Source organism: Onychostoma macrolepis, chromosome 25, assembly GCF_012432095.1.
Source record: "Onychostoma macrolepis isolate SWU-2019 chromosome 25, ASM1243209v1, whole genome shotgun sequence".
Lineage (NCBI taxonomy): Eukaryota > Metazoa > Chordata > Actinopteri > Cypriniformes > Cyprinidae > Onychostoma > Onychostoma macrolepis.
In genome coordinates, this window is record NC_081179.1 from 20757997 (window position 1) to 20772301 (window position 14305).

The 14305-nt window shown below is 33.9% G+C and overlaps 2 protein-coding genes across 9 annotated transcripts in view; both read right to left on the minus strand.

Annotated features, from left to right (window-relative positions):
- LOC131534547 (leucine-rich repeat-containing protein 56-like) overlaps nucleotides 1-1521 on the minus strand; it is a 6209-nt gene extending 4688 nt beyond the window's left edge. Inside the window, exons 1-6 of one of the 5 annotated variants that reach the window (XM_058767493.1) lie at nucleotides 1382-1510; nucleotides 1116-1293; nucleotides 911-998; nucleotides 639-699; nucleotides 221-317; nucleotides 1-26 (exon numbers count right to left, since the gene is read on the minus strand). The exon at nucleotides 1-26 is cut by the window's left edge and continues 172 nt beyond it. In XM_058767493.1, coding sequence (XP_058623476.1) covers nucleotides 1-26; nucleotides 221-317; nucleotides 639-699; nucleotides 911-998; nucleotides 1116-1262 — 419 coding nt within the window. In that variant the 5' untranslated portion in view covers nucleotides 1263-1293; nucleotides 1382-1510. Of the gene's footprint in view, nucleotides 27-220; nucleotides 318-638; nucleotides 700-910; nucleotides 999-1115 lie in introns of all 5 variants that reach the window. The other 4 variants (XM_058767494.1, XM_058767492.1, XM_058767496.1 and 1 more) reach the window with 4 other exon arrangements.
- A 596-nt stretch (nucleotides 1522-2117) lies between these two features.
- Nucleotides 2118-12755, minus strand: LOC131533879 (mixed lineage kinase domain-like protein). 4 transcript variants are annotated; one of them, XM_058766320.1, is made up of 11 exons: nucleotides 12482-12755; nucleotides 9500-9952; nucleotides 9097-9213; nucleotides 5758-5935; nucleotides 5531-5631; nucleotides 5293-5428; nucleotides 4972-5056; nucleotides 4323-4462; nucleotides 4191-4240; nucleotides 3942-4085; nucleotides 2118-2873 (listed from the first exon to the last, which is right to left on the minus strand). In XM_058766320.1, exons 2-11 carry the CDS (start codon nucleotides 9945-9947, stop codon nucleotides 2833-2835), a joined length of 1440 nt encoding a protein of 479 aa, XP_058622303.1. In that variant the 5' UTR covers nucleotides 9948-9952; nucleotides 12482-12755; the 3' UTR covers nucleotides 2118-2832. The 4 variants fall into 4 exon arrangements, with proteins under 4 accessions (XP_058622303.1, XP_058622304.1, XP_058622302.1 ...); XM_058766321.1 differs by having other exon boundaries at nucleotides 12468-12493; XM_058766319.1 differs by lacking the exon at nucleotides 12482-12755 and adding an exon at nucleotides 11524-11998.
- Between the last annotated feature and the right edge of the window lie 1550 nt (nucleotides 12756-14305).

Genomic DNA, 14305 nt, shown 5'->3' on the forward strand with positions numbered 1-14305 from the left:
ATGCTGTTGAAGGCCACATACAGCTCCTGAGCAAAAACCAGGAACATTTATGACTCGTTCACTTTATTCAGTGGCTTACAAAACAAACATAATGTAGCTTAAGATAAGTAATAGTGTAATCTGTTTCTCCAATTAAAATACTTCCACATTAGAAAAACAAAAATAGTTTTTTTATCAATTCAGTCTCTGTAAGCCTTTGCCTCTGGATGTTGTTTGATACCTTTAAGGAGGAAAGAGCAGAAATCCCCTCCAGGTCGGTCAGACCACATCGAGCCAGACATAAGACCTGCAGGTGGGAAAGACCGGTTCCCAGATCCCTGAGGAAATACTGAGAATAATAAGCCATCATTGCCTTTCTCTCCAGCAGCAACTTTATCTGATTCACTTCCTCGGTCTATATTATTATATCTCCATGCATGTTTATCTTGATAAACCAAGCATGCATATGTTTATTTTTAATCTTGAGATCAAAGTCCCCATCAACTCTTATTGTACAGAATAGAGTAGCATTAATATTGTACAAAATATCTTCTGTTGTGGTCCACAAAAGAAAGCCATACAGGGTTTGAGTAAATGATCACATATTTTCATTTTTGGGTGAACTGTTCCTTTATGGATGTAACAAATGAAGGTCTTACCGCACAGATGAGATCAAACTGTTGTTCATTTTCAGCTGTGTAAGTTTGGGCAAGTAGGTTCCTGTGAGACAAGACGACAAAAACACAAATATTCACCAGATTTGAGAGACAGTGTTGTGTTTATTCAGTCACTTCAAATCACATCTGGACCATTACTGTTCCTCACAACGTGAAAGTCAAAGTTTTATGACAAGTAAACATTTGGCTCCCCAAAAATTCTTATAACCAAATTAAATAAAAACTGAATAAGCAGTTATTGTAAGAAATCTGACCGAAGTTGTCCAGAGTTTCCTGTCGCGTGTCAACACACATCTCCAGTGAAGTCACTTCGTGTAAATCGTCTGATCCAGAAATAAGTTTCTGAAAAAACAATTAGCCTAAACCTCAGTTTTTTTTTTTTTTTTTCACTCCTGTTGCTCTTTATTTCAGAAATAATTTTGATGAGTTTGATGTTTATTCTCCTCATCGAGCTCGTACCAGTTTGTGAGGAGAGAGACTCTGATCGAGCAGATCTTCTTCAGGATCAGCAGCAGGTTTGGGGTTTAATAAACCAGATCCACTGAACTCAGTCACGATGGACAGAGCTGAGCCTGGTCTCTTCTTTATCGACGATTCACTCGACATCTGGAACCTCTGCCCTGAATAACTTAAATATCTAGATGTCGTTTCACAGCAGTGCTTGCAACAAGACCGTTAACTGGTCTATATTTGCTCCGTATCTTCATAAAGTTTAATTCTCTTACCTGTATATTTAAATGTCTCTCTCTTCTGAGCGTAAACACCGTGATATTCAATGTCAGGTTTCAGAGCGTCTCACTTCTGCCTCGCACAGCTGCTGAGTTTGCTTAGCAACGGGAACTACTTCCTGGAGACGGGGCTGAGTGGGATTTGTAGTCCATTACAGTCTATGATCAAAATACATGATTCTGCTGAAAGTAAAATTGTAATAAATGGTTTTGAATGCCCTTACCAAACAGTTATTGATTAATTAGCCCATTTTATTGCTAAAGATAGACTAGGCCTATGTAATATTTTATTTGTCTGTACAAACATCATTAATGAGCAATTTATAGTTTTTTTTTCAAGGATATAATAATAATAATTATAACAACATAACAATTGTAACAGCAACAACATCAACATTTAATTAAAAACAACCGACAACAACCAGAAAAAAAAAGGTTTTGTCTTTTGACTTTATATTAAATAAATGTATAAATGCAGCTTATCTATTTATATGTTAAATAATAAAAGTAATAATAGATTTAACCATTTATCCAATAATAAACAATTATATTTTAATGGCTCTAACATCTTACCAACAAAGCTGTAATATAATCATCACCTAATGAAATATCTTACATCACTTAAATGTTTACTCCTTTTTCTGTACTTTTTAACTGTCAGTAACTTTATTCAAAGTTACATAACAACAGTAACAGTATGTCTAGAGAAAAGACAAACAGACAATTTTGCTATGCAGCTGTGAGATTTTAATTTTTGATGGCACAGATAAAGCATTATAACGAATCAATGTATTTTTATTACCTCACAAAATCAACATTTTCTCCTCTGTAATCAGAATGTTGTCCTTTTTGCTAAGTAATGTTTGCTCTCTCTCTCTCTCTCGCTCTCTCTCTAATATATATATATATCTTTGTAACTCATATATATGACATCTCATATTATCACAAATGTGAGGGAAAAAAATAAATAAATTTAAAAAAAAAAACTAAACTTACATGGCCATAATGAAGGCAAGGACATGATTCTAACAATTGATTGTTACACAAATGGAGGCAGCTCTGAATGCAGGCTTGCAATACATTGAAAGGATGGGATGTTTGCAGACTAAATGATTGCAGAAGTCTGACATATGTCAACAGAGAAGTATGTTGTTTCACAGTTAAATCCATTTATGACATTTTGATAGAAAAAGTACATGGTTAACCCCCCCCACAAAAAAAATAAACATGCATAGATGAATCATTCACATTGAGGTCAATAATGTATGCACCATATATTGCAAGTAAGCAAGGTTTGGGTTAACCAAACAAGAGTGCAGGATTTATGTGACACTAAGTTTATCCTGCTTTCTGGGATATCCCCCAGGTAGATGGTAACAGATTGCATCATCAGAATCTGATATGGACACTTTGCCAGTAGCCTTGGTTAGAAATGCAGAGGTGCTCCATCAATCCTCTTCCACCATTTTAAGGAGCATGTCGACCAATACTAAAGAAAAATATAAATAAACAAATCAAATGAATCTCAAAAAGTATTAATAATGTTTTTTTTTTCATAAATGTTATATTTCTATCATTAGAAATGACAATTCATGTGCTCTTGGTCACATATTCACATAATCTATTTGCAAAATCTTGTTTATAATGACGTAAAGTTTTGTGTTTTGTCAGTAAGAGTAAAGATTAACTGTAAGATTATGCCTTTTTTGGGTTCATTATAGCCTGCTTGTCCTTTCTTGAATTATCCCACCGAATGTTTGTGTAGGTGCAAGACATTGCACTGAACTTTGATCTATTTTAATGGGTCAGGTTGATCATATCTCTTAATTTTGAACGTCTCTTATCATCATTTCCCCTTCCCGTTTTGTTTTTTAATCATCATTATTATTTTTTCCAGTTTCATTATTTATCAGTTAGCAATTAGTTATAGCCATTGTGTTTGCTGTATCTTTGGTTAAGCATTTAATGTTTTGTTAAAAGTTTGTAAATCTAAATAATAATAATAATACAATTATATATAAAAAAGGCAGCAAAGGTGATACTACTGGTGTTCCACAAGGCTCTGTATTTGGCCCACTTTTATTCTCCATTTACAGTAAACACAATCATCTCACCCAGATACAAAGCCAAGAATTTTGGCATCACACTGTCAATGTGCCAGTTTTACTTTTTTCTGTTGATTCAGACTAATTGCCATGGCCCCAACATAGCACAGAGAAAAGGACCACCTAATAAGTATCAATGAAAAGAAAATAGGCCACATTTTTAGCTGTTTGCAAAGTAATGACACGACATGTTGCTTTTTAATAAAAGTTACATTTTTACCTTTTATGCTATGTAATGGTTAAATGTGTGTTCCCTTTGCTCACACTGTCAGCTGTGCTTGCATTGGACTACACCATGTGATTATATTGCAACCGTATAAAGAGAAGTGTTTTCATCAGTTCCAAAATGTAATCGGTTTGTGTAATGTAATTTGTAAAACATTACTAATCACAGAAGAATATGTGTTGACCCACTTGTGTAATTTAACTTCACCTGTGTGTCAGGGTCTTACCTCCTGCGGTTGGTCGTAGGAAGGGCTCAAATGATCGACAGGCATTGATGAGCTCTTTTAGCTTTTCAGGACAGTCTGTTGGAAGCGGCTCCATGACCTTCTCTACACAAACTTTTTGGAAGATCTGATTGGTGGTTGTACAGTCTAAAAACACAGGCACAGAAAGACTGTCATTTATTTGATTAACATTTAAGTAATATTCAGGGCAAATGCAATAGCAATACTGATGATAGTGTTGGTGATACACACCTTTGAAAGGAACACCTCGTGTTGCAATTTCCCACAAGACAATGCCAAAACTAAAAAGAGCAAGTACAGTCAGTGACCATCCTTTATTTGAATAAGATATGCGTGTATGATATTTGAGTTGGATTGCCATACCTGTAGATCTCACATGCCTTGTCGTAAGGATGGTTGATATTCTGAAGCTGCTGTGGAGAGTTGTAATGGCAAGCACTGCTCCTTTTGAATTTATTTTTCTGAAGAGAAGTTCGTGTTTTTGCCAACTCAAAGCCTCCCAACTTGTGAAACATATAAATGAACATTAAGATGAAACCCCAACAAAAACATTCCCTGGGTTTTAGTAAGTGTCCTAGTTTAGTTTTTGTCTAACAGAAATATAAATAAAGCAAGCAATATTTTCTATTTTCTTTAGAAAGCAAACTGTAATAATATCATTGCCCTAAAAGCCGTAAAAAGGCATACATTTAAAAATGTACATCCAGCAGGGTCAGAAATTAACTTTTCCATTAGGAGGCAATATTTGCCCCCTGGAATTGATTTCCAGGGGCATTTTTTACAATCCTGAGGGCAATTTTTTTATAATCAACTTATTATAATCACCATACTATGTTGTCTTGTATGTCAAATAATTAAATTTATCCAGTTACCTTAATCAAATTGTATCTAAATTCAACCTGTAAAAAACAGGAGCTCATAGGGCTGCAATATTATGACAAAAATCATTATTGTAGATTATTGCTCTTCATATTGTAAAATTGTAAAAACTGTGAAAGTGAATATCCATTACCTTCACTCTATAGCCAGCGGCCACTAGAAAACTACAGCTTCTGATGGAGCCATGCACTTTAAACTTCTCCTCTGACTGATGCAGCCTGTACTGTGCAAAAAATGAATGAGACTGAGATGACAAATAGACCTTCGCTATAGTTTATATGCAAACATACGAGAATAAATTAATTACATAAACAAAGACATGCTTTATGTATGCTTAAAGCTCTAGGAGGAGTTAGAGTCAGAATTTTGTGGTCACAGAGGAAGAAGAACAAGTCATTAATAAATAGAATAACAGTTTGTTGACTTTCTTTTGCCAGTATAGCTAGATTTTGACCTGTAGAGTCCCTGCGCTGCATCCAGACACATCTGCGTCTTTCTCTCCCAGGGTAGATTGCAGTTACTGTCCAGGACTTGTCGAAGACTCCCCTTTTCACAGTACTCCATGACTATCAGGTAACTTGCATTTGGTCCTGTATGAGAAGGACACAATGACAATTAGATGCATGTTTAACTCAAAGTTCAAACTTGCAAACTGAGTTTATTTTTTGGTTAGTGATTTGTGATTGGCGCACCATTCTCATCCTCGACACAGATCCCAAACATTCTTAAGATATTTGGTGACTCAAAGCGCTTCATGGTCTCCACCTCCTTGTTAAAAACACCTCTCAGCTCACTGGAGAGAATGAATAAATGCAACAAAGAAAACCGTAGTTTTTAAGTCAGTCAAGAAAATGATTGCTATGGTATAGACGGATTGAATAAAATCTAACATTTGACCACAGTTCATTTTATCATCTACCTGGGGCTGGTGCACAGCGGACATGAAAATCTCTTGATAGCCACAGTGAACTTGTTGTACGTCCCTTTGTAAAGCTCAGAATGGCTGTTCTTCATAAGGGGTTTAACAGGAACACTGTAAGTCAGTTCTTCTGGTTTAATCTCTCTAATGTCTTGCAAATGAAGGCAGGGTCTTTTCACTGCCAACCAAAGACAAATAAAACTGTTCAGTGGAGACACCATTCAAAACATCACTTAAACAATGCTATACTAAAAATTACTTTACACTTCATGAAAGCCTTGTTATAATCATGAAATTCTTGAAAAACAGTGACCCTTCTATTATTATCTCGGTAACACTTTACAATAAGGTTCATTAGTTAACAACATTAGTAAACATGAACTAAGAATGAACAATACTTCTACAGCATTTATTAATCTTAGGTCATGTCAATTTTAGGGTTTACTAATGCATTATTCAAATCACAAGTTGTGTTTGTTAACATTAGTTAATGCAATCTGAACTAACATGAACAAACAATGAACAACTATATTTTCATTAACTAAGATGAACAAAGATTAATAAATAATGTAATAAATGCATTGTTCATTGTTTGTTCATGTTAGTTAATACATGAACTAATGTTAACAAATGACACCTTATTGTAAAGTGTTACCATTATCTCTTTAATACACACTTATTTACTATTTAAAACCTTTGACTACCAAATCAAAGTCATGTGGTGCAAAAAAAATAAAAATAAATAATAATAATAACAATAGTAGTAATAATAATAATAATAATAATACGCAGAAAAATAACAAAATAGGAAATCGGACCCTCGTGACTGTGTGCCAATTAGCCTGCTGAACATCAGATATGTTGACCTATTTTATTTTTTATTTAACCAGGCAAGTTAATTAAGAACAAGTTCTTATTTTCAATAACAGCCTGGCAGGAGAATTAATATCTCCTGAGAAACATACAAAAATATATTACAATACATACTGTAAAATGCATAAAAAATTTACAGGGCGAGGTAAGAGCACTTACCAGTAGTTTATGACAGAAGGTTAGGTCAGGTTGTAAACTGTCATGCGGTGTAGCTCCCCCAAAAACGGATTGATATTTATGATAAATATTTAATAATAAAACTTATTGATTCATGACATTTGCAAAATAACAACAGCAACAACAATAATAATATACAAATATATTAACTAAATTATAATTAAACATATAATAACACTACCCTCCATCATATTTGCAGAAATGTTTCTTACAAAATTTGGGGTGCCGATTCCATGCAATAGTATCACACATGTCGTAGCATTTTTGTTGTTGACAACCATTTGTAAGGTGAAGAAGTCTTGTATTATCCATTAATCACTGGAAAAACTGCCACAAAGACATGATTCCTATCTTCCTCTGAACTAGGTAACTTGTGTTTATGTACATTTCTTTGACATTAAAAAGTATTTGAACTCATTTCCCAAATCCTTTGCAGTTTGAAAATTAAAATTATACATTTTAAATACTTTTTGTCATTATTAATGAAGGGAACATTAAATCTATCTTTTCTTTAGTTAAATAAAACAAAAATGACGACCACCTGATTTTCTGCCAACAAATATCTATTCCTCCACTCAATGCAATACTTTTGAGTCTAAAATTGAAAATATTCATGAACAATTACTTGTAAATAACTGTAATCCTCTCCATGCAGTTTCTTTTGTGCCTCCACACTCTACCTTCGTTTCTTCTACTTACACTTTACCAGCTGTTGAGGAGATGCTTTGTTTTATCTGGAAATTCAAATCTACCACCTATCCGCTCAATCCTTTACCAGCTCACTTAGTCAAAACCTGTTTACCATCTTTGTCCTTTTTAGTTACTGAAATTGTTCACTCTTCACTAGTTTCTGGCCTTGTTCCTTCATCTCTTAAATCTGCTATTATTACTACCTTTATACTTGAGAAACCAGGGACTGATACATTTTTTATGATAACTTTTATCTGATTTCTAATTTGCTAGTTATTTTAAAAGTGCCTTGTAGCTCAGGTCCATGATCATCTCTTGAACAATAAACAGTTTGAACTGCCCTTATTAAAATCACTAACTATCTGCTGCTGGCAGCAGACCATGGTTAATTAACCACACTTGTCTTTCTTGATTTGAGTGTGGCCTTCGATACCATCTTGCATAATATATTTCTTGACAGGTTAGCTTCTGTCAGGATTACTAGCACACCCCGACCCCCGACCCCTGTCTTGATTTATATCCTATCTCTCTGGTCGCACTCAGTTCATCCAACTTAATATCAGATCAAAACAATCTAAAGTTACCTCCGGTGTTCCTCAGTGTTCTGTCTTGGGCCCTCTTTTATTCTATATCTACTTACTTCCTCTTTGTCATATTTTTAGGATGTTTGGTATCCATTTTAATTGCTACGCTGATGATACCCAGCTCTATCTGTCTAATAAAGCACTTGAGTTCCTTTCCTCCACCATCTTTGTTCAGCTGTCAAGCTGAAATTAAAGATTGTCTTTCAGCCCATTTCCTAAAACTCAACAGCAGTAAAACTGAAGTCCTCATTGTAGACACAACAGCTATTATGTACTGCAAGCCTTATCCATGCACTGGTTACTCCACATATTGATAACTGTAATGCTCTCCTCCCTGGTCTCCTTTCTAAACTTCACTTGGTTCAGATCTCTGCTGCTTGTGTTCTTTCTAGAACTCCTTCTATGAAACACATTTGCCCAGTTCTTCAGTGACTTTTATGTGACTCAGCCACAAGACTATTTTTAACCAGGCCTTTTTATGATCTGATTTTTTTTTTTTTTATTGAGCCTGTATTCTAATGCACTTGTAACCTTTTTGTAACCTTGTTGATCATGAAAGGTGCCTATAAATAAAATGTATTATATTATTATTATTATTATTAAAAATGTAAACTTTTGATATTTGCCTACTTTTTTTTATTTTGATAAGTGCATTAAAATTAGTTTGAAAAAAATCTGCATTCTTATTTTAATTAATTTCATTCTTAACTATAATGATTAAGATAGGTGCACTCACATGTATTCATGTGTTAAGAAAATATGTTAATACTTTTTACTTGATGGTTACACCGCATGACATTAATTTAAAACAAATAACACCAATGCATTTCAACTTTCAATGTTTTTTTCCCATTTTTTTTTTTTCAACCATATGAAACCAACATGAATGCAAACTGTATTTTAAATAACTTGGCGCGTGTTGTAGTGTTTTTAAATCATTTTTAAAATCATTTTCTAAAAATATTTTTCTTTATGGACACTCTTATTTGTCATTGACCCACATATCTGTACTTACATGATTCCAGGATCTCTTTAATGTCCTGCACATCTTTTTGAGTTTGGTCAACTGTCTTCTGTACGGCGTCAACCATCGTGCTCGTTCCTTTGCTCTCCTGGGCTAAAGACTGGAGCACTATAGGAGACAAATGTATACTCTGTAAATATACAGATTAAAGCAGGGATGTTCAATCCTGCTCCTGGAGGGCCAACATCCTGCAGGGTTCAGCTCAAATTCACTCTCCTGGACATTTCTAGTGAGTCTGAAGACTTTGTTTATCTGAATCAGGTGTGTTTAATTAGGGTTGGAGCTAAACTGGACAGTGTCCCTCCAGGAACAGGTTTGGACAGGCCAGGTCTAAAGGTTCCAGGTGTATCCCTGAAATAGCCATTTTATTCCAATACAACTTCATACAACTTACATTCCCGAAGTTCCAGACAGTCACTCTGCCTGTCCTCTTCATCTTCCCGCTGCCTTGTTGCTTCCTGAAACACTTTTTCTATACTTGCTCTGTGCTCGACCTGAAGCGCTAGAGAAAGCACCTGAGCTGCATCATTCAGCCTCTCATTTAGGAAGCTGAACTCCTCGCCGAGGTCATGCGCTTTGGCAATGCGTTTCAAATAGCTGAAGGAAGTGTATTTCTTCACTACCTTCTCTGCTGACTCCAGAGTGAGTTTAAGATTTTCAAGCCCATTTCTAACCTGTTTGGGTTCAGTCCCAAAGCCATGAACCTTCACGGCCCTCACCAGCTCAGCCAGAGTGGACACGCGGTGAGCCAGACGCCTGCAGCGCTTCTTGTTGGCCTTCACCTCCTCACACAGGCTGTACAGCTTTTCTGCGATGGCTAGGATTGGTTCTATGATGTCCATTGCAGCTGGAAATAAAAACAATTAAAAAACAAATATTTCTCAGATTAAGTATCTTAAATGACTGAAGCTTCATGCTCTCCTGATGCTGTTCAAAAAAAGATCTAATTTTGAAAAATAACCTTTCGCAAAAGTTTAACCAGAAAAAAAAAAAAATGCAAAACTGTAACATACAAAAATATCAACATCAGTCATATAAACTACAATTAATTTATTAAAATTATAAAAACAAATGTGACAACTCTCCCAAACTTACATTAAAGAAAAATGCTACTTTCAATTTAGCACATTTTAATACATTTTTTATAATGCTGTTTTAAAACAGTAAGCATGAAAGTGCAATATAAATGTTACAAAATATGAGGGCAAAGTTTGTACTCTGTTTTATATTATATGGTATCATAACAGCTTTCAATTAAAAACAAACAAACAAAAAAAAAAAACAATAGTTGTACCTACATTTCATGCCTTCTGATTTATGTGATTTTTATTATTTTTTTAAATGAAGACTTTACAAATGCAATCATGGAAATACTCTTCAGCTGACACGTTGGCAATAATTCATGTCGAAAATCTATTCCTCAAACAAATGCAGCCTAAAATAGGCTACATGGGGAAGTGAAAGTTGCGCCATCAAATCAAAGCACAGAATTTCCTCCTTCACGTTAAAACTAATGTTCTGGTTAGAACATGATTTAAAATTGCATTAATGATGTTTCTAATGAAATAGTCATACCACAAAAAAAAAAAGAAAAAATTAAATAAAAAAATACAATTGGCTATTATTGAAATTCAATTCAGTGTTAACCCATAAGAACCTGGACCAATTTCTCCTTATAGGGGCATGAATTATAACATGCTTCTGCAGTTGTTTTTGAAATACAACCCCTCCTTGTGAAAGAGCTGTAATGTTACATATATATGACATTGGCCGTTTATTTCTCAATTTATTTATTTATTTTTTGCTAAATAACAGTTTTCTTCTGTTTATTTGCTTTTCCACAATATATATCAAAATGATAAATTTTCTGGAAAGATAAAACAAAAACCTTTTCCAGAAGTAATACAGTTTTTGCATTTTATTTGCTTTGCCACAACATATTTCAAAACCACATAAGTGTGAGCATTAAATTTTACAATAACTCTTTTGTAACATATCAAAATTCTACCTTTTCAGGTATATGGTTTAACCAGAAATTAATTTTTGAAAACTCGAAAATGTGCAAACTGAATAAAAATAAATAACTACCTCACACTGGAGGTCAACATGTTAAACGTGTGTAGATTTTAAAAAAATATGCTTTGAAATGAGCAGCAGAAAATATATAACACTAAAATAATTGAATCAGCTAAATTAATTGAGCAGCTCATTACCATTTGTCTTAATGTGACAAATACGTCAAATTCCACCTACTTTTATAAGGTTAATAATGAAGTGATGTGACATATGTCATCACAATATCTTTGTAACTTGTTTTATATCAATTTGCACAAGAAATGTATTAAAATCAGGTTAAGAGTAGGCTAATCTAGGCTATGTTATTGAAATATTAGATTTGTTGCATGGGTTGAAACATACCTTTAGTAACAAAAACAAGTGTTTTTAAAAATTGCTGCCACTGTAACATGTGCTAACCAGACAGGACACCATTTTGGAAATGTTGCCATGGCAACAAAAATGCACACGTTGTCGCATGAACCTGGGTGTTCATTATATGTCACTTAGGGACTTCCTGAGTTGAAAGTGAAGGATAATGCTTCAGATAATGACCAGTGTTTGTGACACCCGCGGGTTATTATGGGTTAACTCGAGACTTCCTTGTTTCTTGGGAATAAGTCCATTGAGTTACTTTCACAATCAGGTGAAGCGGAAACCATAAAAAGGAAATCACATTATCAGCTAAAAAAACATGTCGACCTTTGTACCTAAACATTTCATATGAAGTAATGGTCTTCTCTGTTGACTTTGATTTGTAATCCTTCACAACTTGGGTAAAGTTGGTTTTATATTCGCACTATTGCATTCAATTACTTTGTTAACTGCACTACATCGACATTCAGCAGACATTCGCGAGTAAATATGACATTAAAACAATACTTGGCCATTTTCATCGATTTTGAAAATAATGTAGTAGGTTGACAATGATTTTGAATGAATGAATTTGCAAAAAATAACTTTACTGCACACATAATTAGAAAGTTATTGAACGCGGAAATGTGTGAATGTTGTGAATGTGCGAATATAAAACCAACTTTACCCAAGTTCCTTCACATGTAAACTTTGTGATACCGTGTTTATAAGCTAAAAACTGCTACTTCTGTAGAACCCAACAAACACTGCAAAATACTGTAAAAATGTGAAACTTCTAGTCAAAACAGACACCATGGATTTTTTTTAAATTATTGCACTAATAATTATAGCTAATATAGCCTAATTATAACAAAAGTAAATGAATTATGTTTATTGTAGGCTATAATATGCACATGACATGAATGAAAAAAAAATGTAAATGCATAACTTACAGTAGGCTACTTACTTTATAAGTTGCTTTATCTCTTTTGAACCGGCAAAAGTTTGACACAGGAATGTGAGAACAGATGATTTGAGAGACTGATGGCTCCTCCTCTACTTCTTCACAAGCTTCCTTATTGAAACTGAATCCGGTTCAGTTCAGTTATTGTATTCTACTTCAGTGGCTCAGTTCTTCCGAGCGCTCTGCACATTTTTGCATGTATCTCTTATAAAACACACCTGATTCAGACAACCTCGTTAGAAGAGAGCTCCATGCATGAACTGTGTTCCCACTGACAGAGCAGAGTGTTTACTTCACTTCGGATCATTCATATTTGCGCTATTCCACGGCCTGCATCGTCTTCACACTCCGAGGAAACTTACTAGAGGAGTGTGACAGCCTAATATACACCGAATAGAACAAACGTCTGAAGCGACAAGAGATGTGATGACTGGAATTGAGAACCACTGTTCTACATAAATGCGAATACTAATACTAGTTCCCAGTGACCAGATGCTCACATAACTTAAATTAGCCTACACTGTAAAAAGTGATAAGTTGACTTAACTTTAAAAAAAAAGAGAATTGTTGTTTTAAAATGATTAAGTAAATACTAATTTTTTTTAAAAAAAGAAAAGGTTATGTGAACTTGACAGTTCACTTAACTTATTTTTTAAAATTATTATTTACTTAATCATTTTAAGGCAACGAGTTTCCTCTTTTTTTTAAAGTTAAGTCAACTTATCACTTTTTAAAGTGTAGGCTAATGTAAAAGTATGATATTGTCAAAAAAATGTTGCTTTAAAGTATGTTTAAAATAATTGTAAATTAATTTAAGTTAATATAAATTTAAACTTTATCATTACTTACAAATATTTTTAAATACAAGACAAATAAGTTTGAATAAAAATAGCGTTAAAGTATATTTTAGTTTACCATAAATGCTTGTTCTGTGCATTCAGCAGTTTTTCCACCTTATGGACAATTACGAAATTCCATATACAGTAAATATGTACTTTAGTCCTACATAAGTGCTCAAAAAGCACTCTGAAATTCAGCTAATTGCGTTTAATAGGCTATCAATATACACTTTCATTTTATATCAAGTAAAATGCAGTTAAATGTCCAAAATCATTACATTCAATTCACACATAACAGTGTAATCTTTTAAAGTAGGCTAGACTGTATTATTTCCGTAATATGCTCACTTTAAAAAAAGCTAAATTGTTATTTTTTTTCACAAGGGTACATTGCTTGGGTGCTTCTCAATGCAATGTGTCTGTGTCATGCTGCACATTCACCTCTAGATGGAGACAATTCAAAACAATTCATTCTGAGGCTCCAATCCTAACCACCATAAAATTCCAGTTAGATATAGTTAACTTTTGTGTGTTGAAATAATGTTATGACCTTGTCTAGTGTACAAATGATAATGCCTTAATGTATTTACACAGATAATATTAAGTTTATCTGCTATGTTTAGTATCAAGTGCATGTGTAGCTATTAGTTCAAACCAGGTTTAATAAGAAAATTAAAATAGTTTGGTTGTCTGTGAGTGAAGTCCTCATAGAAATATTGAAGTTTTAAGTGAAGAATTCATTTTTGTCCTAATTCAACAACAGTCAGAGGAGCTTCTGACAAGGATCTCTGTAAAGGGGAGCAATATATTGTGAAAGTGCTCATCAAATGAATTGAACTGAACTGAATCCAACTGACAGTTCATTCATTTATGAACACACTGAAAGTACTTGATTTGGGTCGTGTCAGACTGCACTCTGTGGATAGAAAAAGGTCAAGTTGCTCATTATAAAATTTACAATAAACACTGCAGATTTACAGTGAACAAA

Excerpts from the sequence above, each read along its gene's own strand:
- LOC131533879 (XM_058766319.1), bottom strand. The coding sequence starts at position 11,572 with ATGTTACAGTGGCAGCAATTTTTAAAAACACTTGTTTTTGTTACTAAA. Across the intron at positions 5,632-5,757 it reads CCGCTGTGCACCAGCCCCAG|TGAGCTGAGAGGTGTTTTTA; the intron begins GTAGATGATAAA and ends CATTCTCTCCAG. Across the intron at positions 4,086-4,190 it reads ACGAGGTGTTCCTTTCAAAG|ACTGTACAACCACCAATCAG; the intron begins GTGTGTATCACC and ends CTGTGTTTTTAG.